We start from the raw sequence: 23,474 nt of genomic DNA, 5'->3' as shown, positions 1-23,474 counted from the left end.
TGGACGACAGATTAAAATATTGTATCAATGTTAAATTTCCTGAATTTGATAACTGTACTGTGGTCATATAAGAAAATAACCTTATTTGTAAGAAATGTACACTGAAGTATTAAGGGGAAATAGGGGTATGGTGTATAAAATCTATTCTTAAATAGTTCAGAAAAATACTGCCCGTGTGTTGGGGGAGAGAGAAAGAGTGAAAGCAAATTCGGCCAAATGTAAAAATTGGTGAATCTGGGATAAGAATATATGAAATCTTTGTACTGTTCTTGCAACTTTTCTATAAGTATAAAATTATTTCAAAATAAAGTTAAAAAACGCAATCAATCAAAACAACCAACCACCACCACCCCCAGTACAAAATCAACACACATACATATGCTTTCTTCCTAAATTATGGTATTTTAATATACCTTTTGGAAATAAGATAAATCCTAGCTTATCAGGCACAAGTTTTTTTATTTACAGGAAATAACACACACACAAACTCTAAAGTGTGAAGTTGCAAACTATAGCACAAGCTCACATTTCAATTAATCCTTGAGTAGGTATGTAAAATAATTTTTAAATATCCTCTAAGTTAGAAAATTCTTGTTTCTGAAATAAGTTTTTATATGAAGTCAAATCTTTGTGACTTAAGGATGGTTTTACAGTCTTAAGTGATGTTAGAAAGTGTTCTTGTTTCACTGTGGTTGCTTCTAGTCCATTTTCTTGCAGAGCCAGCAAGGCAGCCTATAAGAGACACACAACAGGAAGTAATTAATTGGCTTCATTTTTGTTTTACAATATATGGGAATAATTTAAAATACGAATGCAAAAATCTCAGTCCCACTTCAGAGAATTCCAATATTCATGACACTAAAAAGTCCTCTTGGTAAACCATCTTTTCTTCTACATTAAATTCTAGCCTTAAATGGGAAAAAAGAAAAAGCAAGTTACAGAATAATATATACATTATGAGCCCATATATATACATTTTTTAAAGATGAGAGACTATCCTCCTGACCTCAGAGCACGGTTTTTTTTCATTTTTCAGGAAGATTAGCCCTGAGCTAATATCCATAGCCAATCCTCCTCTTTTTGCTGAGGAAGATTGGCCCTGACCTAACATCTGAGCCCATCTTCCTCTACTTTATATGTAGGATGCCTGCCACAGCACGGCTTGATAAGCAGTGCATAGGCCCACGCTGGGATCCAAACTCGTGAACCCTGGGCCACTGAAGCGATGCACACAAATTTAACCGCTACACCACTGGGCTGGCCCCAGGAGTTTTCATTTATTTTTTTAATTAATTTATTTTATTTTTTTTGGTGAGGAAGATTGTCCCTGAGCTAACAGCTGCACCAATCTTCCTCCATTTTGTATGTGGAATGCCACCACAGTATGGCTTGACAAGGAGTGCATAGGTCTGCACCTGGGATCCAAACCCATGAATCCCGGGCCGCCAAAGCAGAGCATGCAAACCCACTTTGCCACTGGGCTGGTCCCAGAGCACAAGTTTTTAAACAGCACAACACTGATCACAAAGGAACAGATCAAACACAAACTCTATGACCCAGCAATTCTCTTTGTAGGGATATAGTATATGAAACACACATACATACACATGTATACCAATAGACATGTACAAAATTGTTCCCAGAAGCATAATTCCTAATAGCAAAAAAGTAGTAACCAGAATGTTCAAAAATAAGATATATAAACGTAGTATATTCATATTCTAGAATATTGCAAAGTGATCAAATGAACAAACTACTGCTACACACAAAACCATGGATGAATTTCACAAACATAGCCTTGAGTTAAAGAAGCAGACAGAAGAGTATACCAGATGGTTCCCTTTATAGGAAGTGCAACAGCAGGCAAAACTCATCTCCAGGGCTGGCAGTCAGGGGAGTGGCTCCCTCTTGGGACAGAGAGTAGCAAGGCCCAAGGGAAGCTTCTGGGGTGTTGATAACGTCCTTTCTTGACCTGAGTGGTGGTTCTACAAGTGTGTTCACTTTCTGTTTATTTAATGAAAGTTTATGAAAAGAGAAAAACCTACAATGGCTTCTTTTGCCCTCAAAATAAAGTCTAAGTGCCTTACAGTGGCTTCCGAGGACCTATGTGATCTGGCGATGATCCACCTCTTCAATAATTCACGTCATTTCTTCCCTGCAATCCCTCTGCTCCAAACACTGCCCTTCCCTCCCTTAACCTGGCTAACACCCTAATCATCCTTCCAATTTCAGTTCACACAGGTCCACTCTCAGAAAGCCTTCTCTGACACCCCCACGTCTGGGTTGGTGTCCTTCCTGGGTGCTCCCACAGCACCCTAAACTTCCCTGACTCACGACATATTTTCAGTTGCCAATTCAGCACTACGATTTGCCTGTCTGCACCCCCACCCCACCATCAGCGGGTAAGCTCTGTAAGGGAAGGGAGAGAAGGGGCCACATCTGTTTCAGCTCACACGGTGCCTGCCACACGGAAGCCTTTCAGTAAATACCACCCAGTCAATGAAGATTTGAATAAATGAAGAAATGTTTTCAACCATAGGTTTCTTCACTAATTAACTTACTTCTCTGCAGAGGTTTCCAAGATCAGCTCCAGAGAAAAAACAGGTTTCTGCTGCTAGGTTTTCTAAAGAAACATCAAGCTCCAGTGGCATGTTTCTTGTACAGACTTTTAAAATAGAAAGCCTGCCCTGGAACAAAATTTTTAAAAATATGCTTATAACCTTATAACATTTATGTTTGACACAATGCGCTATTAAAACACTTCAAGTTGGAATTTCCTACCAAATTAGGGAAAGTACATATAAGAATCATTTCTGAAGAGGTAAGAAAGAGTAACTCATCAATGGCTCATATGACAACAGTAAAAATAATGACATCATGATAAACTTTGCATATTTTTTTTTTTTTTTTAAAGATTTTATTTTTTCCTTTTTCTCCCCAAAGCCCCCGGGTACATAGTTGTATATTCTTCGTTGTGGGTCCTTCTAGTTGTGGCATGTGAGACACTGCCTCAGCGTGGTCTGATGAGCAGTGCCATGTCCGCGCCCAGGATTCGAACCAACGAAACACTGGGCCGCCTGCAGCGGAGCGCGCGAACTTAAGCACTCAGCCACGGGGCCAACCCCTAAACTTTTCATATTTTTATAATCAATTTTTAAAATAGCCAACCGTAGATATATCTCTTTAAGAAACATGATGAATCTCCCTTTTGGGTACAAACAGTGCCATCAGACTGGTTTAAAAGCAAATATATGAATTATCAGACACAATTTAAAAATATAATAGACATTAAAAAAATTTTTTTCATCCTTTTGAAACTTGATAAAAGCCCAAGAAAGGAAAAAATTCGTTCTCTGTGTCTTTCACACTCCCTGCCAGAGGGTCTGGATGTTAAGAGCAAAGGATTTACTGATACTTTGGCTATGGATACATTTTGAAATCTCTGTAATATCAGATTTCTCCACTGTAAAATAAGGATGCTGACGCAGATAATCTCCAAAACCCTTTTAACACTTTAGGATTCCTCCCCTCTAGCTGCAAAGTAATGTAGAGTAGACTCAAAAAACTCAGTATTTTGCATCTGCCACAACACTGAAATAACTACCTTACTTTTAGGCATATGTTTCTCTGAAAAAAGGGCCTGAGTACCCAGGAAAAGCACATCAGAAGGATGATTTAGGAAGGGCTACCAGGCAAGGAAGAATGCAGAACCCGGTGTAAGACACACACCATGGACACCCACATGGAGTGTGGGATTCAATGCTGCCAGGCTCCTCAGAGTTCAGACATTGCTGTGTTGTTAAGAATGCGCGCGCAGAGTATATGTGTACAATGATTACCTTTTCATCTGGAGGTGGAATATAAATAATCTTGTCTAATCTTCCGGGCCGTAACAAGGCATCGTCTAACACGTCAGGTCTATTTGTTGCTGCGACAATCATGACGTTTCGATTAAAAACTTCTTGAAACTCTGACTGAGGGAAAACACACAACACAAAGTCATGTCAATACATTGTTAATTACTAAAGGTATTTTTTTAAATTACAAATCAGAAGGTCCATTTGTTTTTTTTTCTTTTGAGGAAGATTAGCCTTGAGCGAACACCTGCCATCAATCCTCCTCTTTTTGCTGAGGAACACTGGCCCTGAGCTAACATCCGTGCCCATCTTCCTCTACTTTATACGTGGGATGCCTACCACAGCATGGCTTGCCAAGCAGTGCCATGTCCAAACCCAGGATCCAAATCGGCGACCCGGGCCACCGAAGTGGAATGTGCACACTTAACCACTGCACCACCGGGCCAGCCCCAGGTCCATTTGCTTTTAAATAGGGATATCTTTTTCTTGGGGCCAGAATGCTTACACCTCCTATCCAAACCACCTTCTCAATATCAAGGTACCCCAGATACAGATATTAATCAAAGAGCTACTTTGTGCACATGGTGAATGGAGTGACGAATCCTGAGGGACACCTCTCCATATGAGAACCGATGAAAAGCCTTACATCCCAGAGGAGAACATCGACCTGGTGATCTGAATGCACCTGAGTCCCAGTAAATGACTACAACTTAAATGGACAACTTGCAAAGACAGAAGCATATGACTGACACGTGGAGATGTATGGCTGTAAAGTCCTGGCTCTCCTGTCCTTAAGAGGGAGCTTTACTTTACTTTTATTTTTCTTTCCAGAGACAGAAATATGACAATTAACATAAGCTGCAGGTTTGTAAATCCTTGATGAAGAAAAGAAATATCTAAAAGCAGCCAGGGTAGTGCCTTACACACGCTCAGCATTCAAAATTGTTTGTGGAACTGAGTAATCAAAGCAGTCCTTCAGCAGCACGATCTCTCAAAGCAGAGAGTTCCCTGTGTCTGCAAGAATTCCAGCAGAGGCTGGGCAACACCTCTCAGATGCTGTGGAAGGAATTCCTGTATTCTGAGATTGGATTAGAAAAACCTCCTGGGTCTCTTCGAATTCTAGTGGCATGTGTTCTTAAGGAGCTCTAAGACTCTCCTTCCATGGAACAATTTTAAAAACGGGAAACAAGTAAGAACAAGAAAAGAATAAAAGAAAAATTACTGTCAGGGATTATTTAAGGATACCAAACTCTATCTGGAGAAGACTCAGAAGGAAGGGGACTTCCAAAGGTCATTTTAACTTCACTAAAACCGAGGAAACCCAGTCCTCAAGAAAACTGGAAGTTGTCAATCACTAAGATTATTGGAAATAATTGTCTGTTTTGTTCCACATAAAAAGTTTTAGAAAGGGATGAACACCGGTTTTTCAGGATATAGAAATAAGAAGAAACTCCCTTCCCCATTAGCAATATGTAAAGTTACGTTTCTAAAACTTAGGAAAAATAAAATTCACATTCATATATGTCTAATATAATTTATTATAAAATTAACCTCACCTTTCCCAACTAAATTACAACTTTTACCAGCTCTGTAAAAATTCTAACAGAGTCAAATTGAAATTATATAATTCTTTCTATGAGATGAATCCAGCAGAGGAAAACCTACGGCAGATGCATTCTATTTAATGTTGGCCTGGATTTGGGGTGCATTCTGGCTAATAAATACCTCTTCATTTTTTTTCAGCTCCTTGTATTTACCCTGTTGATCTGATGGACCTCCTCTTCTCTCTATAGTCTTCAGCCCAATACCATCTAATTCGTTCAGGAGAACAGAAAGAACACGTTCTTGAACATTACAGCCTGTTTTGCTGATTGATCGAGAGCCCAAGATTGAATCAATTTCATCCAAAAACACAATTGCTGGAGTATTTGCTCTTGCTTGTCGAAATACCTTTTGTTAGGAAAATAAAAATATTAAAAAGCCACACATTATGCCTTATTCATGTGACTGTTATGTTTTCTGCATTACTATTTATAATTTTAAAAATGTAAACAGAAGAGAAAGATTCTAAATGTCTAAGAATTAGGGAATGAATAAACAAGGAACCACAGAGTATTACGTAGGGGTTAAAAATTATATTTTTAAAGAATATTTAATATTATGGAATTTTAAAAGTGATAATGTTAAGTTAAAAAAATCACAATAAAGATAAATATATCTTTAGACAATATATATATGTACATATATCTCCTGCCCAAGGAAACAGAAAGACCAAGGAAATTCACCAAAATATGAATAGTAGGTAGAGATATTATAGAGGATTTCTTATTTACACTTTTCTATATTTTCTATAAATAAATATGTATAACTTTTCTAATAGAAAAAAAAGTTACTATTTTTAAAAACAAGGTTTACCCTTAAGGCATGAAATGAAAACTCAAAAGTAAACCTAACTACATGAGGGAAAAAAAACAAACAAACCTGAGACAAGACTTTTTCTGAATCTCCAACAAAAGGTGAAAAGAGATCAGCTCCACTCACGGAAACAAAAGAGCACCGGCAGCTGGTGGCCAGGGCCCTCACCAGGGTGGTTTTAGCACATCCAGGGGGACCATACAGGAGAACTCCCTTCGGTTGTGTCAGGCCCATCCTAACAAATTCCTGAGGGAACTTCAGAGGCCATTCAATGCTCTACGAGTACACAAAAAGAGACAGCTGTTTTAGTACAACAATCAAACATTAAATAATTCAGTCAATTCATTTGTTCATTCAACAGTTCTCAGGTACCTGTTATGAGCTGGAAATGCAGTATATCCTCCACACAGTAGCCAGCGATCTTATAACCTAAGTCAGGTCACATCACTTCCTGCTTCAGTGACCTCCCATCAGAATTAGAATACAGTCCAAACCCAGACTCCTTTCCCACCACTGCTTACAGGCCTCATGTAACCTGACCGTCACCCCAATACCCCAGTTCATTCCCCTCAGGGCCTTTACCTGCTCTTCTCTCTCTGCCTGAGCACTCCCTCAAGATCTTTGTGTGACTATCCCTCATCATTCAGGTCTCAAATGTCATTTCCTTTGGGAGGTCTTCCTTAACCAGTGTAGTTAAAGCAGACCCTCCTCCTAGTCAGTCTAAGCTACTAGCCATCTTTTATTTTTCTTCCCCCTCCCCAAAGCCCCAGTACATAGATGTATATTCTAATTGTAAGTCCTTCCAGTTCTTCTATGTGAGCCGCCACCAAAGCATGGCCACTGACAGACGAGGGGTGTGGTTTCACAACCAGGAACCGAACCTGGAGCACTGAACTTTAACCACTAGGCCATCAGCACTGACTCCCCATCTGTTGCTTTTGGAGCACTTATTCATTCGCTATCTGAAACTATTACGTTCCCATGTTGGGTCTGTCATTCTGCTCCTGCTAGAATGTAAGCAAAGATCACCCCTAAATCCCCAGCACCTAGAATGACAGCGTCACAAAATATGCGCTCAATAAATGATAGCTGAATGGTAAATAAATCCTCACTACCTCTGAGATAGATGGTTTTGTTACTATCATAATTTAACAGATGCAGAAATTCGGGCTTGGAAAAGTTAAGTAACTTCCACTGGGTCATGTTGTTGGGGAGGTGGCAGAACAAAGACTGACCCCAGGCAGTGTCCTGACTACTGATACACTGCCTCTCTACAAAAGGGGGATAAGACAAGACCCCTGTCCCTAAGGAACTCATATTTTAGTTGGAGAGAAGGCTTGCAAACTAACAACCAGGCCAGAGAAGGGCATTCCACAGAGAAGGAACAATACAAACAGAGAGATATGAAACCGTCTAATTCATCCCCTAACAGGAAACAGAAACAGAAAACAATGGGGCAAGGAATGAAGTGGAGGAAGGAGTCAGGTCACAATGGGCCTTCAAAGTTTGAGTCAATATGGAGGAAGCAGTATGTAGAATGGACTGGAAGGAAGTCAAACTAGAGGAAGGGAGATTAGTTAGAAGTCTTTTCCAATGATTCAGACTACAGAAGTAATATGGCTGGATGTGTCACAGGCAGTAGAGATGGTGTCGAAGGGATGGATTTGAAACATAAAATGTAATTATGTTTTACACAAGGACTAAGTTCTAAATCCAGAGGGAAGGTGCATGCATGTATGACATGATCCATGCGTTGAGAAGACAGGTTTCCGACTTAGGGGATGGGGTGGCTGGCTGTATTCACTGAAGGAGGGAGTCCAGGTATAGACGTGGAGTTGGTTAGCTGAACTCTGGACATGCTGAGTTTGAGATCCCTGGGAGTTATCCAGTAGACAGGCAGCTAAGTAGTTCTGAAGATCAAAAGAACTATCTGCACTGGATATAAAGATTTTTAAGTTAACAGTTTTTAGGGGACAGTTGAAGCTTTGGACATTGAGGGGATCATGGACTTACTCAGAGAATGCAAAAGAGGACTCCCAGGAGCTTGGAGCACCAACAGTGAAGGCACAGGAAAGGAGTGTTCAGAAAGGCAGGAAAGCTTAACATCTCACAGCTAAAGAGTGTTTCCAATGGGAAGGTGTGGCTAATCTCTCTCATGTATTTCGTGAGATTAAATGAGACAATGCATGTAAAAAGTTAGGGCACATTATAAATGTGCTTATCCATGGACACAAGGATTTCAGGGTTCAATGTAGATATAGCTCCTAATTAAGACAAATAAATTATAATCAACACTTATAAACCACAGTCTTTTGTGTGTGTTATTAGATCACCCAAAGGTAAGTTGGCAAAATCAATTTCTGAAACTGCAGTGCAGGTAAGAGGATCTGGGGGGTAGTGTCTCTCAACACCCGCCATGAGAACCAGGATCAAGTAGCCATCCAGGCCACAGAGACTGTTTATTCTAATTTTGTGCTTTTACCAGTCCCAGGGCAAACTCAGGCCCATGAACTAAGAATAGTTTTTACACTTTTAAATGCTTAAAAAAGAAAGACTACTACTTTGTGATATGTGAAAACTGTGAAAATTAAATGATTTCAGTGTCCATAAACACAGTTCCATCAGAACACAATACTCATTATGTATTGTCTACACTGCTTTTGCGCTATGATGGCAGGGTTGAGTGGCTGCAACAGAGACCGCATGACCCACAAAGCCTAAAATATTTACTATCTGGCCCGCTACAGAGAAAGTTTGCTAACCCTTGTTCTAGATTATAAGTTCTTTAAAGCAAAAAAACAAACAAAAAGAGGGTGAGGTTGGAAAAAACAAAAAATGGTATTTGGTGCCTACAGAAGTCCAGTTAAACAAGGACTGAACAGTGACCACTGGATTTAGATATCAGGATCACATTGGTGACAGCAGCAAGAACAGTGTCAGCGTAGGTTGTTTTCTTCATATGTGCACTATCCTTAAAGTCTAATATTCTACTGGCTTAAGCACTCTCTATTTTACCTGTTTTAACTTCAGTTTTACATCTTCAAGGCCACCAATCTGCTCCCAGCCAACAGGCTTTATGTCCATCAGTCCAACGACACTGCGAAATGATGAGGGTTGAATCTTTTTAAAAGCTTCAAAAAAGTCTCTTCCATCAATCATCGGATTGTCCTGGTTCTGAAGAATACACCCAAAAAAGAAAAATCAACCCAAAAATTAGGTGGGCCTAATTTTTTTTAATCTTCTTTTGAATTTGTAAATTTTGTTATCATTAGAAAGAAATTATATACATAGTACACAAAATTAAATGCCTCTCCCACCCAACTCCCGCTAATATTCAACCCCAGAGGATGTCAGCAGTCTCCTGTGTATTCTTCCCATACGTTTTATGACAATAAGCATATGTATATACTTTCAAAAAGATACACAGATGGGACCATACTCTACATATTAATTTGTACTTTTCACTTATCTTACAAATCTTTTCATGTCAACTAATACAGTTCTACGTCACTCTTTTTGATAAATGCATAAGACACTATTGTATGAGTGTACATAATTTAACCACATCCTTCCGTTAAACATTAGGTTGTTTCCAGTCTTTTGTTATTAAAAACAAAAGGATATTTGCATGATCTCAAAGGGTCTCCTCACAGATTTCTTATTAGTTGCAAAGAGAAAAACAGCAGCTATCCAGTGGGTAAACTGGACAAATCCTTGACTGGTTGATCACATCAGTCACCGATTAGAGGCATCACCAATGAGGGGCAGGAGGACATCTTGTGCCTCCACCTGTGAAACCCTAAGAGGGACACACTGTCACTCATGTAGTATTCCCAACAGGCATGCATAACCTGAATCTGGCTATGAAGAAACATTAGACAAACCCAAACTGAGAGACAATCTATTAAAAAATGTCAACATCAAATGTCTCACACACAAAAAAGCTATGAAAGCATTCAAGATTAAAGAAACTAAAAAACTAAGTGCAATACATTATCCTGGACTAGCTCTTGTACTGGAGGAAAAAAATGTTAAAAAGATTGAGACAATTCCAAAAATCAGAACATGGACTGTAGATCTGTCAACATTTTGTATCAATGTTAAATTTCTTGAATATAATGATTATACACAACCATACTATGGTCAGTATGGGAACATAGTGTGTTCTTAGGAAACAGATGTTAAACCATTAAGGGACAACAGGTTATGATGTATGCAATACATTCTCAATTCAGAAAAAATAAGTAATATGTATACATATAAAGAGAGAGAGAGAAAGACAGACAGACTGATAAAGCTAATTTGGCAAAATGTTAAAAATTGGTGAATTTGGATAAAGGATTTAGAGGGAGTTCTCTATCTCGCGACTCCTCCCTGAAGTTTTAATTATTTCAAGACAAAGAATTTAAACAAGAAAAAGAACTGAAAGAGACTAATTTTTAAAGAAAGTAAAGTTGAAGATTCTTCATGTTTACTGGCCATTCATAATCCTTTTACTGTGAACCACCTGTTCATATCTTACCACCCATTTTCTTGGATTGTTGGTCTAACTGATTTGTGAGAGCTCTTTCTATATCAAAGTATATCAAAGAAACTGGTCTTTTTGTCATAGCTAAAAGTATTTTTCCCAGTCTTTCTTATGTCTTATCTTTGCTTATCATATTTTTTTGTCATTCCAAAACGGTCAAATTAGTAAATTATTTCCTTTTTGGCTATTAGGTTTTATGTTATGCTTAGAAAGGTTGTCTTCACCCTAAAATTATATTTTGGAGAACTCTTCTTGCAATTTCCTTTATCATTCTAGTGAAGCATATCTTCTGTTACAGTTAAAGACTCCCTATATTTCTATTTGTAGTATCTGTATTATATTTAAGTATTTGCCTTCTGATATCAAATTCTGAACATTCAGTTGTCCCAAAATTCCCATTTTCAATAACAAACTATTTTATCCCATATATGTAAGATTATACGAGTGAATACATAGGTATAAAGCTATTCTGAACAGTGTAACAAAAGAATGTTAATCATAATAATCTCTGGGAGGTGAGATTTCAGGCAAATTTTACTCTTTTTTTTTTTATGCTTTTTGGTGACAAAGAGTGGCCCTGAGCTAACACCTGTTGCCAATCTTTCTCTTGTATTTTTTTCCTCCCTAAAGCCCCAGTACATAGTTGTATATCCTAGGTGTGGGTCATTCTAGTTCTTCTATGTGGGATGCCACTACAGCATGGCTGGAAGAGCAGTATGTAGGTCCACTCCCAGGATCTGAACCAGTGAACCCAGGGCTGCCAAAGTGGAGTGCACAAACTTAAGCACTCAGCCACACGGCCGGACCCTTTACTTTCTTTATAATTTTTTATCTTGTATAATTTCTCACAAAGAACACTATTAAATAATTTTTTAAATAGCTTTTTTCCTTACTAGCTAGCAGTAGTAGATGTTAGGTACCTGAATACTAATTAATTAATTTTTAGTAACTAACTAACATTGGAAGACCTCATTTATACTTCAAGATCACTTGGATGTACATTATTTCACTTGATTCTCATAATCCTTTCAGACAGATAAAATTCTTTCCTTTCTGTGTGTATATGTGTATGTGTCAAACTATATTTCTAATCCCTTAATGGGAATACGTCACAAAAAGCTGAATGAATTTTACTATGTCCCTTGTCTGCCATGGCACAGACAGAGGCAGCAGCTGCCCCCTCAGCTGCCTGGCAGGGTAAAGAAGAAAAGGACGGAACCAGTACCTTCCCAGATGCCACTGTCCCTTCTTCCTTTTTGCCTTTCTTCCTTCCACTGCCCCTGGTTGTTTATGAACTCAGCCATCACCTGTGGTGACTACGCCTGGGCAGGCCCCTCCTGGAGCAGCAGTGGGCTCCACCCTAGGAGACGGCAGCTGGCTGGTCCACCTAAGCCAAGGTGCTTAAGGTCAAACCTGGAACTTCAAAGCAGAGGGAATCCTAAGTGTAAATCTCCTTTCCCATCCCCTGTATGCTCATCCTCCCCTCAAAAGGCATATATTCTTACACCTTTATATACGGGACTTTGAAGCAGTTTTGGTTCTAAACCCAGAAGATGAGGAATTACAAGTTCACACAATTCCTTCCCCACCTTCATTGTAAGAGCAAAAATAAAGAAAAGGAAATGAAGAAGAACAGAAATTATGCAGGTAAAAACATTTTCAAAATTTAGGATGATACATCAGCCTTCTATAGTTTAAATAAACTCAAAATTGAGTCTTAAAAATTATACGATCTGGGGCCAGCACCATGGCATAGTGGTTAAGTTTGGCATGCTCCGCTTCAGTAGCCCAGATTCACAGGTTCAGATCCCAGGTGTAGATCTACACCACTTGTAAGCCATGCTGTGGCAGCAACCCACATACAAAGTGGAAGAAGACTAACACAGATGTTAGCTCAGGGCAACAGATGTTAGCTCATCTGTAATCTTCCTCAGAGAAGAAAAAAATTTTACAAGAGCAAAGGACAATTTTAATGTTACAATAGAGATTAAAAACTTTGTCCCAGAATCCTCAGCATGCTGACATTGATTTTTTTCTGAAGGAGTTCAGGGATTCAAGATTACTTATAACATAAAAAGTGAACAAATTTTCCAATCCATAGTGTTGAAAACTATAATACTTAAGCAAATATCCTAAACATTTTTAAGAAAGGTAGACATGAATTAAAGATTAGACTGTTAAAGACAAATTTTAATAAAATTCCAGGCACTCAATCTTCTCCTGAGTCGGAAAAGGTTATTTTCCCTACAAGATATTCATTAACTACAAAGAGAAAAACAGTATCTTGACAATGGAGAAAACTCAGAGATACCACCTTATCTAAGAAATCAAAGTTAACTTCACTAGTAAGAGGATGAAGAGACATCATTTGCTACCTAAGAGATGCAATGAGAAGAACACAGTATCATTTATGTGATATTCCTGCCAAAAACACAAAACCTGAATCAAATCATGAGGAATCATCAGTCAAACCCCAAATGAGGAATATTCTACAGAATAACTGACCTGTACCCTTAGAAATTTAAAGTCGTAACAGAAAGACTGAAGAAAGGTTCTGGATTAAAGAAGATTAAGAAATCATGACAACTAAATGCAATATATAATCCTGCATTAGAAAATAATTTTTTTTTCTTTTTAAATTTTTGCTATAAAGGAAATTAGTGAGGCAAATGGTGAGATTTGGATAAGATCTATATAGATTAGGTAGAAGTACCATGTCAGTGTTAATTTCCTCATCTTGATAACTGCACTGTGGTTACAGTCCTTGTTTTTAGGAAATATACACTCAAGTTTTCAAGGCTAAAGGGGCATCACGGCTGCAGTACATTCTCAAATGTTTCAGAAAACACACACACATATATAAAGACACACACATGAAGAGAGAATGATAAAGCAAATGTGGTAAAATGTTACATTCGAAGAATCTGGGTGAAGGATACATAGAAATTCTTTATATTACTTTTGCAACTTTTCTCTAAGTCTAAAAGTTCTTCAAAAACAAACAAAATTCGAAATGAAAAAGAAATGTTTGATTCTTCTGGGGCCACACTTTTTCCTGACTGCTCTGGGCTTCAGCACTGGGGAGTTACTAGGGGAGTGGGGGAAAATGGCCTGGGTAGACCTGGAGGACTCAGCCATCCATCTTCACTTTCAGTCATTTGCTATCTATATGGAGTTGAGATGTAAAAATATACAGTAGCCCCTTGGTATCCACGGGGGATCGATTACAGGATCAAAATCTGAGGATACTCAAGTCCCTTAGTCGGCCCTGATATCAGAACCATCAGCAGATACAGAGGGCTGACTGTATTGTAAGAAACAGCTGTGGAAGATATCAAAAGTTCCAAGAAAATGTACTTACTACTTTTTTTATCCCCATATTAATCTCTTACATTAATAAAAAGATTAATGTAGATGGTGATAAATCACTATTTCTACCTTCTCATTATGAAGCAGAGCATGCATGGCAGCCTCCCTACAGAGTGCAGTCAGGTCTGCGCCAACATAGCCCACTGTCATTTCTGCGAGGAGGCTCAGATTGACTTGACTGGAGACGGGCATCTTCGAGGTAATCACTTGTAGAATCTCCTTTCTTTGTTTAAGCGTGGGAGTCCCAATGATAACCTATACAGAAAGCAAAAAAAGAAATATTAAAGTTTATGGTTTAAAATATTTTTTACCCTCACAAACATGTATAATAATTTAGTGAACAAACTCAGAACTATTACTAAGCACTCTTAAGCATGGCTTAGATTCTGGATATATGAAAATCCTAATTTTCCAGAGGAGCATCACTGGCTAGAAAGTTGTGCAGTGAAAATTATATGTTTTTAATAGGTTTTTATTTGTTATTTTTGAGAACCTACCAAGGGAGCCATGGATCCGACAGCAAACCAGATAATCTAGGTCCCTGCCCTTATGGAGCTTATTCAGGAAACAGGTATTAAGACGGTGCAAGGAAGAAATCCATTCAAGTTCTAAAGAGATTAAGCTCAATGTGTGCAACTATCATCTCTCTTTAGATCCTACCACAAAGTTCAAACATCACTTAAATTAACCACTATTCACACAATTTAATAGAAATCAAGAATCAATTTAGGACTGAAGCTTATAAAATAGGACAGCTTTGAATACTCAACCTTTCTGGCAACTCAGGGAGCAATTGTGGGACAGGACGCTGGTATCCTGACAAGGAATGAATAAATCCAGAAGAGTTCACGTCTGCTCTGATTTGGTTCTTCCCTGCCTTCTCCCTTTTTATGTCAACATAGTTATTTCTTGAGGCTATCCTTCTAGACTCTCATTCCAAATCCGTAAGAGTTTAATAAGCCTGTAGCGGACCTAGTCCCTTAAAAATTAACATTACATCTTTAGGAACTGAATAAAACTAATCCCTATTGGCCACCTTGGTTCTCAGAATAATTTGACTCGGGGGAAAAACAGGTTCCAGACCAAAGATCATATATGGAGAGAGAATGTGTTCTCTGCATTACAAAGAGCCCCACTCCGGCCTCCCCGACTTTCAGGCAAGGCCAGAACAGGTAGAGTATCCCGAGGCACCGGGGTAACCGACCCGGCCTATTTACCTCTCGGTCAAACCTCCCAGGCCTCCGCAGCGCTGGATCTAGCGCATCCGGCCGGTTGGTGGATCCCACAACCACCACCTCGCGGTCTCCGCCGATGCCGTCTAGCAGCGTCAACACCTGGGCCACCACGCGGCTCTCCGGGGCTCGGTGCGGGCCGCCCCGCCGGGGGCACAGTGCGTCCACCTCGTCCAGGAAGAGAATGGTGGGCCTGCGGCTGGCCAGCTCGCGGGCGCGCTGGAAGAGCCGCCGCACGTTCTCCTCGGTCTCCCCGGGCCGGGCGCCCTGCAGCGCGGGGGCGCTCACGGCCAGCAGCTCGGCGCCCGCCTCCCGGACCACCGCCCGCACCAGCTGCGTCTTGCCCACGCCGGGGGGGCCCGCCAGGAGCACCCCGCGCGGCACTGCCAGCCCCAGTGCGCTCAGGGCGCGAGGGTAACGGAGCGGCAGGAGGAGGAGCTCCCGCAGCGAGTCGGCCGCCTCCGACAGGCCCCCCAAGGGCACCTCGGCCTGCGGCTCCGCTTCCGACGGAGGCTCCCCGGCGAGACCGAGGCGGGTGCGAGGGGTGACCAGGCCGGCCGGATCCGGGCTGGGCACCCCTCTCACGATGTGCAGGGCGGCCACCGGACCGGGGGCGCCCGGCGGAGCGGTCACCACGTGGCCCCGGGAGACCGGTCGGTTCCTCAGCAGCTCCTGCGCCGCCTCCAGCACCGCGACTGCATTCGGGGCACCCAGCGCCCCCGGCCGCTCGCGCAACACCGGCCACACGGTGAGGCGCTGAAGGGGCGGGCAGGGCACCAGGAGGAGGCAGCTCAGGCGGAGGCTCCCCCGCGCCCCCGGCGTCCCCACTGCCGCCCCGGGGCTCGCGCACTGCGCATCCAGCTGCACAAAGCCGTCCGCTCCGTCCCGCCGCGGCCAGGCGGTACAGAGGCAGGAGCCGCCGTCAGGCAGCGAGATCCTCACCGCCGAGCCCAAGCGCGCGCCCAAGGCGCGGAGGGCGGCCGGGCCCAGGCGACAGCGCTGCGTGCCCCGGTCCCTAGCGTCTAAGGGTAGCAGTTTTAAGAGCGGCCCCTCGGGAAAGGGACCTGAGTCCGGAGCCATCGCACAGGGAGAAAACGAGGCCGAGCAAAGCTGGGTGGGAATTCCACCCGGGCAGGAAAACCGAGGACACCACGCTCCTCGGCCGGAAGAAGGGGACGCGCATGCGCCAGGGAAGACGCCCAGCTGCTAGCCTCTGAGTGGAGGCCGAGAGGGCCAATCGGGAAGTTAGACGACGCTCCGGCCACCGCTCGGGTTTAGTTTGTTGTGGTGTCCGGTTTCATGAAGTCCAGTCTCCCCTTCCAGAGCTTAACTGACGAGGTCTTCGTGGCGGGTGTCTGGGAGGCAGCGGAAGCTACCTTCACTGGGTCATTAAGCGTGTCCCTTGGTGGTTTGGGAGTCACCGGCATAGCACACTCTTACCCTGGCGCTCGGACTCGAGCAGCATCACCTGCGCTATGGGAGTATCAGCCTAGAGACTCTGCTATTTTATGAAGAAACCTCGACAGTCCCCATGGCTGCCGCATTGTGGGGTGCTCTGGTGCTAATTACTTAGGCGACTTGGAGTAGCTGAGACAGCCTTGGCGCCTTTGATAACTTGGGTTCCAACCGGCTTGGAAGGTCCAGGCGTGCCCTTCGTATAGAAAAGCACCAGCAGAAGAAGAAAGAAGTACAGTGTAGCGTTTTAAGTCCCTCCGAGACGGGAAAGAAGGAAAAGCAGGCCATCTGACGCGTTTGTGGCACAATCTGTTCTGTTCAGACTCCCGATTTACTCCTTTGAGTGTTCTTTGACAACAGCTTAATTATAACGTTTTCTGTTCCTGTGATGAATGCTTATTGTCTTTTTGAGGCACAGCAGTATTAAGTCCTGTATTAGAGACTATGCTTGTCTACATTATTAAGACTACTGCCTGCCATTGTCTTTCCACCTTTTCTTTCCCCTCCCCACAGGGAATTTCCTCTGTATCAGCTGGAATACATTTCCCATCCTTTTAAATTCTGCTCGTCAAAAGGAGCTACAGATATTCAAAGTCAAGAAAATATGCTTTGTTTTTATCTTACACCTTGCTACCTCTGTTTTCCCACCTTCTCTGCAATCCAAATTTATGAGATTAGAAAATTAAGATTGCAGATAGAGTCTTAAATCACTGGGGACCGGGTTTTTTACCCCCTACCTGCGCAGGTTGTCAATTGCGGTCTCTATAACAATGTCTTCTCAATGGAAGGTACTGTGAGACCTGGGAGCTTAAGACCAATGCCACTTCCTGGCCTCACTCTACCCAAACCTCAGGGCAGACACTGGCTGACTTCTGGATTCCACAGTCACTTGTCTGGTCTCTGCTGTATGTTTCCAGCTCCAGTGCTAGAGAGAATAACTTAAAAGGAATCAGAAAATAGCATACTAAGAGGAGGTCCCGAAATGGATGTCACCCATTATATCCTATTTTCTTCCTTCTCTTAGTCTTATTGGCTTTGTTCTCTTTGAAGAACAAAGACCTGCAAACTCAGGCTTTTCAAGAACAGCTGTGTATTTTCTGAAATAAGAAACCAATTATTATTACTATAATAATAAAAAAACAAATATAAAAAACCAAAAATTATTACTACTATTTCCACTATCTTAATATCCACATTTATCATACCATTTGATGACATAGTCTTCTCCTTGTGGAAAACTATTCTAATAGGAATTGTGTGGTTCTTTTGCTTATTTATTTTTAATAAGACCCCAAATTTGTTGATTCTGTGAACGGTAGTGCCAATTAAAGCACCAAAAGTTTGAACCACTAGAGGGAGTCCAGAACCAAATAAGCCCAAAGGCTGCAGGATTGTGGAATTTGAAGTGTTCTCAACTGTGGCTTCTACTAGGTTTTGCCAAGATTCACACCCAGGTGTATGAATTGTCTGTTGTCTATATAGTTACTTATTTTTACATAACTTCTACATGCTTCAGACTATGTAGAACTCACTTTCCAAGTTATAATTTAATTGCTGTATTAAATATGAAAATGAGACTCTCCACAAATCCAAAATTTAGTGGTGGATCAAAATCCAAACAAACTGAACTTACCTTGCTATAGCCTAGAAATAATTCTAGCTTTGAATTGTTTCAAATAGTCTTGCTAAACAAAATCTTCTGTGCGATTTTCCTGAAGAGATGCATTTAACAAATACTTTCTCTTGATTTCAGTTGCTACATTCAAGGTTACAATCTGTCTTTAGTAAATTAACTGTAAACGTTCTTCATTAGCAGTAAGTCTAAAGTTCGAAAGAAATAGTTGGAACCTGTTTCTTTTTTAGAATAATGATTGTACATTATTTGTGTGCCTTCGCAGTCAATAATAGTAGATATTAAGTGTATTTCAGGGTGTGAAACATACTGTAATTGTGAAAAATCTAAAGAAAATGGTTAAGCCGGTAGCGTGAGTCATCTATATACCCCAGAATGCTAATTTTTCTTATGTTTCCATTTTCGTGTTATGTTCAACCCTAATATATTTGAAAGGTAGCAATGATTATGAGTTGTAATAGATAAGTATAGAGATTCATTTAAGCACACTTGAAAAGGCATGATTTGCAGATGCTTTCATCTCAACATGTTCATGCAGAGATATCAAGTGACCTAGTTCCACAGATAGCTAATATACCAAACAGATTTTCTTATTTTAAAGTATATAATGAAAACTCTCTAAAATAGGACATCCTTAAAATTGTTCTTTAAATTTTTCAACCCTTAGTTGTTGTCATATGTCAAAGCTAGACTTATTTTTTACAAGATAGAGAGTCAGAGGAAGGGGGAGGTGATTAGAGTCATCAGAAATCTTTGCTGGGGGCTGGCCTGGTGGCGCAGCAGTTAAGTTCGCATGCTCCACTTCGGAGGCCTGGGGTTTGCCAGTTTGGATCCCGGGTGCGGACATGGCACCACTTGGCAAGCCATGCTGTGGTAGGCGTCCCACATATAAAGTAGAGGAAGATGGGCATGGATGTTAGCTCAGGGCCAGTCTTCCTCAGAAAAAAAGAGGAGGATTGGTGGTAGATGTTAGCTCAGGGCTAATCTTCCTCAAAAAATAAAAAAAGAAAAGAAATCTTTGCTAGACTACAAATGACCTGCAGACAAGAGTTCACAGAACACCATTCTGACAGTCTGTCCTTGCATATTCTCAGGAAACCACTTATGTCATCATTTTTTTAGAAGTTAAGTCTTTAAAATAATTATTCCCAGTGATGTTTGTTCAAACCATTTGACTAATAAAAGTAATAAAAATATTCATGTATTTAGTAATCAAATATTTATTGAACATCTACTGTGTGCTACTTACAGGTAGTACCAGAGGCTGAGTATATGGTGGCAAAAAAAAAAAAAAAATGGAATCCTTACCCTCTTGAAGTTTGTAGTCTGGCAGAGAAGTCAGACGTTTAAGGACTCAATAGTGAATAAAATTAAAGATGATGAAAATTGCTATGAAGGAAAATAAACAGAAAAAGACTACTTTACACGGAAAGCAGGGAAGGCCTCTCTGAGGAAGTGACATTTAAGCTGAAACCTGAAGGATGAGAAGGAGCCAGGCAGAAGAATGGGAGATGGAGGGCGAGGGCATGGCCGGGGTGGGGGTGGGGGGGGGCCGCGGATACTAGTCAGAGGGAAAGGCCTTAGCCAGTGCCCTGATGTTAGAAAATGCTGGCTGCGTTTAAGAAATGAAAAGAAGGCAAGTTTTGTCTTTACCATACCTTTGGCACTTACATTCTATTTTTTTCTAATGGTCTTACATATAGTGGATATTTTGTTACTCTGAATAAATAGCAAGTTGTTTAAGGATGGAAACTAATTTTAAAAATATGTGTCGGGGCTGGCCCAGTGACATAGTGGTTAAGTTTGTGCACTCTGCTTGGTGGCTCAGGATTCGAAGGTTTGGATCCTGGTCATGGCTCATTAAGCCATGCTGTGGCAGGCATCCTATGCACAAAATAGAGGAAGATTGGCACAGATGTTAGCTCAGTGGCAATCTTCCTCAAACAAAAAGAGGAAGATTGGCAACAGATGTTAGCTCAGGGCCAGTCTTCCTCACACACACACACACACACAAATCTATCTATGGTAACTTTACAGGAATCTAGTAGTGTGCTAGAATGTAGGTGTGCTCAGTAGATACTTGTTGAATTGAATTTGTTTGAAATTAGGGAATGGAGTCTGGTGACCCATGCTATGGGGGTTAGATTTTGTTCTATCCAGACACATCAGACACTATTCAGGGCAAACTCAGGTAGACCTCAAGGGTAATGATCTTCAAGGAGGATGTCCCTGCTCCTGACTGAGGCTGCTTCTCCGGCCACTCCTATCGTTCATCTCTCCCCCGTTTGACATTTAAAAAATGTCAGTAAATTTTAAAAATTTCAATAAATCAATCATTATAATAGTCTGTTAAAGTTCAGGATTGTTGCCATAATCATTGCTAATGTTCAAATACTGTATCTTAAGGTTGGATATAACATCGAATTGGAAACCCATGTGCCGCTGACTTGTGTAAACATTCATCTTCCCTTTTCTCTTTCTACTATCGGTTGGAGTCTTTACCACTTTTATCGGCTTATTGCGACAGCCTCCTAACTAAACTCCATCCCTCCAGTCTCTCCTCACGTTGCCACTATATTAATCCAGCTAGGAAACTGCTGTACTTTGTCTGATTTGCGGGTTATATCTATCTTAATAAATCCTAGATCTTTCAAACACTCAGACTTGTTTAAGAGGGAACCCAATATTATGTAGGATCTAATCTTCGAGACCGAGCCAGAAAGAAGTCCAGCATACAGAAATAGGGAAGACACCATCTGAAAATGGTTTATTAATGGTGGCTTCAAGGTAAGTTTATAAAGTTTAGTAAGCTTTATTTTAAAAGTCTATTTTTCATCACTTTAAAGTTAATAAACTTCCTTTGACCTGCTCCCCCCTCCAAGATAAGTGTTTCTGCCCTGGGTTTCCTCAATACCCTATGCATAACTCTTAGAGTGATTATCTTACTGTATCATAGCTGTCCTTGTCTGTCTAAACTCTTTAAGGACAGAAAATATGTCTTGCTCTTCTCTGAATGCTGTATACCTACCACAGAGCCTGAAGCATGTGCGTGTAGAATAAAGATCTGTTGAACGAATGACTGAGTAGCGGCAAGGCTGGATTGGTAAAATGGGACTCAGTTGTGGAAAGCCTTGAATGCCTATTTCAATGTGTTCATTTTGTGTGCCAGGCAATGTGCTAAGAAATGGGCGAGAGTGACATCCAAAGCACCGTAAGGGAGGAGAGGACAGAATTATAGTATTCATTCTCCCAAATAAACCCTTTACTCCAGTCCATTGTTTTATAAATCCTCAACATAAATGTAACTTCCTGCTCCACATCTTTGGTTCAAATTGCTCTTGCCTTAGTCTCAGATCCTGTAGCACTATCCATACATTTAGGTATCTAGTTACATTCTGTTTGTGTTGTTAGGCAATTATTTAATGTGACTTTGAATTATGTCTCCAGTGAGATCTTTAAGGCATTTTGGAGTTTGTACTACTCTTTTCCATGTTTTATTTTTGTTCCCCACCCCCAACATTGAGCAAAATGCTAGGTGCTTAATAATTAAATATGTCTCTTCCCTCAATTAGTGGAGATTTGGTTTGAATTTAGGAGAATGAGCTTGAAGAATCTCAGAAAATCTGGTTTGAGTATTATATCTGAGATATATTAGGTTCGAGAATTCTAGTCAATCATAATGAATCCTAGAGCTTTCATACTCTCAAACTTGGCTAGGAGATAACCTAATATTAAATAAGATCTGGTTTTGGGAACTGAGCCAGAAACAGGCCAGTCTACAGAAATAGGGAAGACCTATCTGAAAATAGTTTATTCCTAGTAATTCACAAGTTTCTACTTCATCAAAGTTTCCGCTAGTCCTTTGCTACACCCCATCCAAGAATGGAATGAAATCTTTAATTTCTGTTTTCCAAAGCACCAAGGTCAGGCCAAGGAGACAGAAATATCTTTCCTGCATCATTGTATCTCATTGATTGGCAAGACCTTGCTAGAAGAGTGCAAACCCTGAGAGAGGAGAAAGAGAGATCTCATAACCTTTTGGCCTCCAAATGGGAGGACTGACTCCAGAAGAAATGGATCCACTGGGTTCCAAAGCATCAAAGCTGAAGATAAAGGGAGGAAGATACATATTCTGAATCTTCTCAAGCAGATAGGGGAATTTCTTCAGAATAATCGCATTGTTCACGTTATCCTCGGTACTGAATACTTCGTTTGTCCGTTGAAATGAGGGTCACTGTTTCCCTCCCACATCCAGAAATGTGTGGGAGTGGCCATGATTGCCTAGGCATTTTTTTGAAGTTTTCTTTGGGAAACTTCTTTCCATCTTGTTCTGCTACTTCCAGACCTTCAAACTTTTCTGACTTCAAGTAAACTCACTATGTTTCATTATCATGAAACAGTGTCTGACCCCGTCTGGTGCCATTGGGATGATTCTAGGCAAACATACCACCTTCAGACAGAATCCATGGATTCCTCTGGCTTTCCTCAGTGTGTAACCTGCACCCCTTTTAACACATGGCTTCATTCTGTCTTGAATGAGCTGTTGTTTTCCTACCTGTCTTCCCTCTACTCCCTTCTGATTTATAAGAGTTGACAGAGTGTGTTAGTCATCTTTAACCTTTCATTCTACTTTCTCCTAACAGGAGCCAGCTACCGGCTTGCTTGTGATCTTGAGCAATCTATTTAACCTTTCTGAGCCTGATTCTTATAATCTATAAAATGGATTATTGTGAAGGTTAAGTGACATACTATTATATTAATTATAATTACTATTACCTACCTTATAAGGATATTATGAGATAATATATGGAAATTTCTTTTGCAAATTAGAAAGCCCTATTGGTATGTAATATATGGCTTTACTAAACAGTTATAGAGTGCCAGGCACAGTTCTAAGTGCTTTGCATGTATGATCTCATTTAATTCTCTTCCCAATAATCTTGGGAGGTTGGAATTATTTCTAATTTAAAGATGAAGGCACTGAG

General features: G+C 40.8%; 1 protein-coding gene across 2 annotated transcripts; it reads right to left on the bottom strand.

Annotated features, from left to right (window-relative positions):
* Positions 1 to 382: 382 nt before the first annotated feature.
* On the bottom strand, positions 383 to 19,328 carry SPATA5L1 (spermatogenesis associated 5 like 1). 2 transcript variants are annotated; one of them, XM_046655352.1, is made up of 8 exons: positions 15,387 to 19,326; positions 14,239 to 14,424; positions 9,288 to 9,446; positions 6,339 to 6,548; positions 5,583 to 5,807; positions 3,840 to 3,974; positions 2,562 to 2,687; positions 383 to 732 (listed from the first exon to the last, which is right to left on the bottom strand). In XM_046655352.1, the coding sequence occupies exons 1-8, from the start codon at positions 16,479 to 16,481 to the stop codon at positions 565 to 567; spliced, it is 2,304 nt and encodes a 767-aa protein (XP_046511308.1). In that variant the 5' UTR covers positions 16,482 to 19,326; the 3' UTR covers positions 383 to 564. The 2 variants fall into 2 exon arrangements, 1 of the variants encoding a protein (XP_046511308.1); XR_006887710.1 differs by lacking the exon at positions 383 to 732 and having other exon boundaries at positions 2,563 to 2,687; positions 5,615 to 5,807; positions 15,387 to 19,328.
* Positions 19,329 to 23,474: the final 4,146 nt, after the last annotated feature.

Source organism: Equus quagga, chromosome 2 (assembly GCF_021613505.1).
Source record: "Equus quagga isolate Etosha38 chromosome 2, UCLA_HA_Equagga_1.0, whole genome shotgun sequence".
Taxonomy (NCBI): domain Eukaryota; kingdom Metazoa; phylum Chordata; class Mammalia; order Perissodactyla; family Equidae; genus Equus; species Equus quagga.
This window is presented reverse-complemented; position numbering and strand designations above follow the sequence as displayed.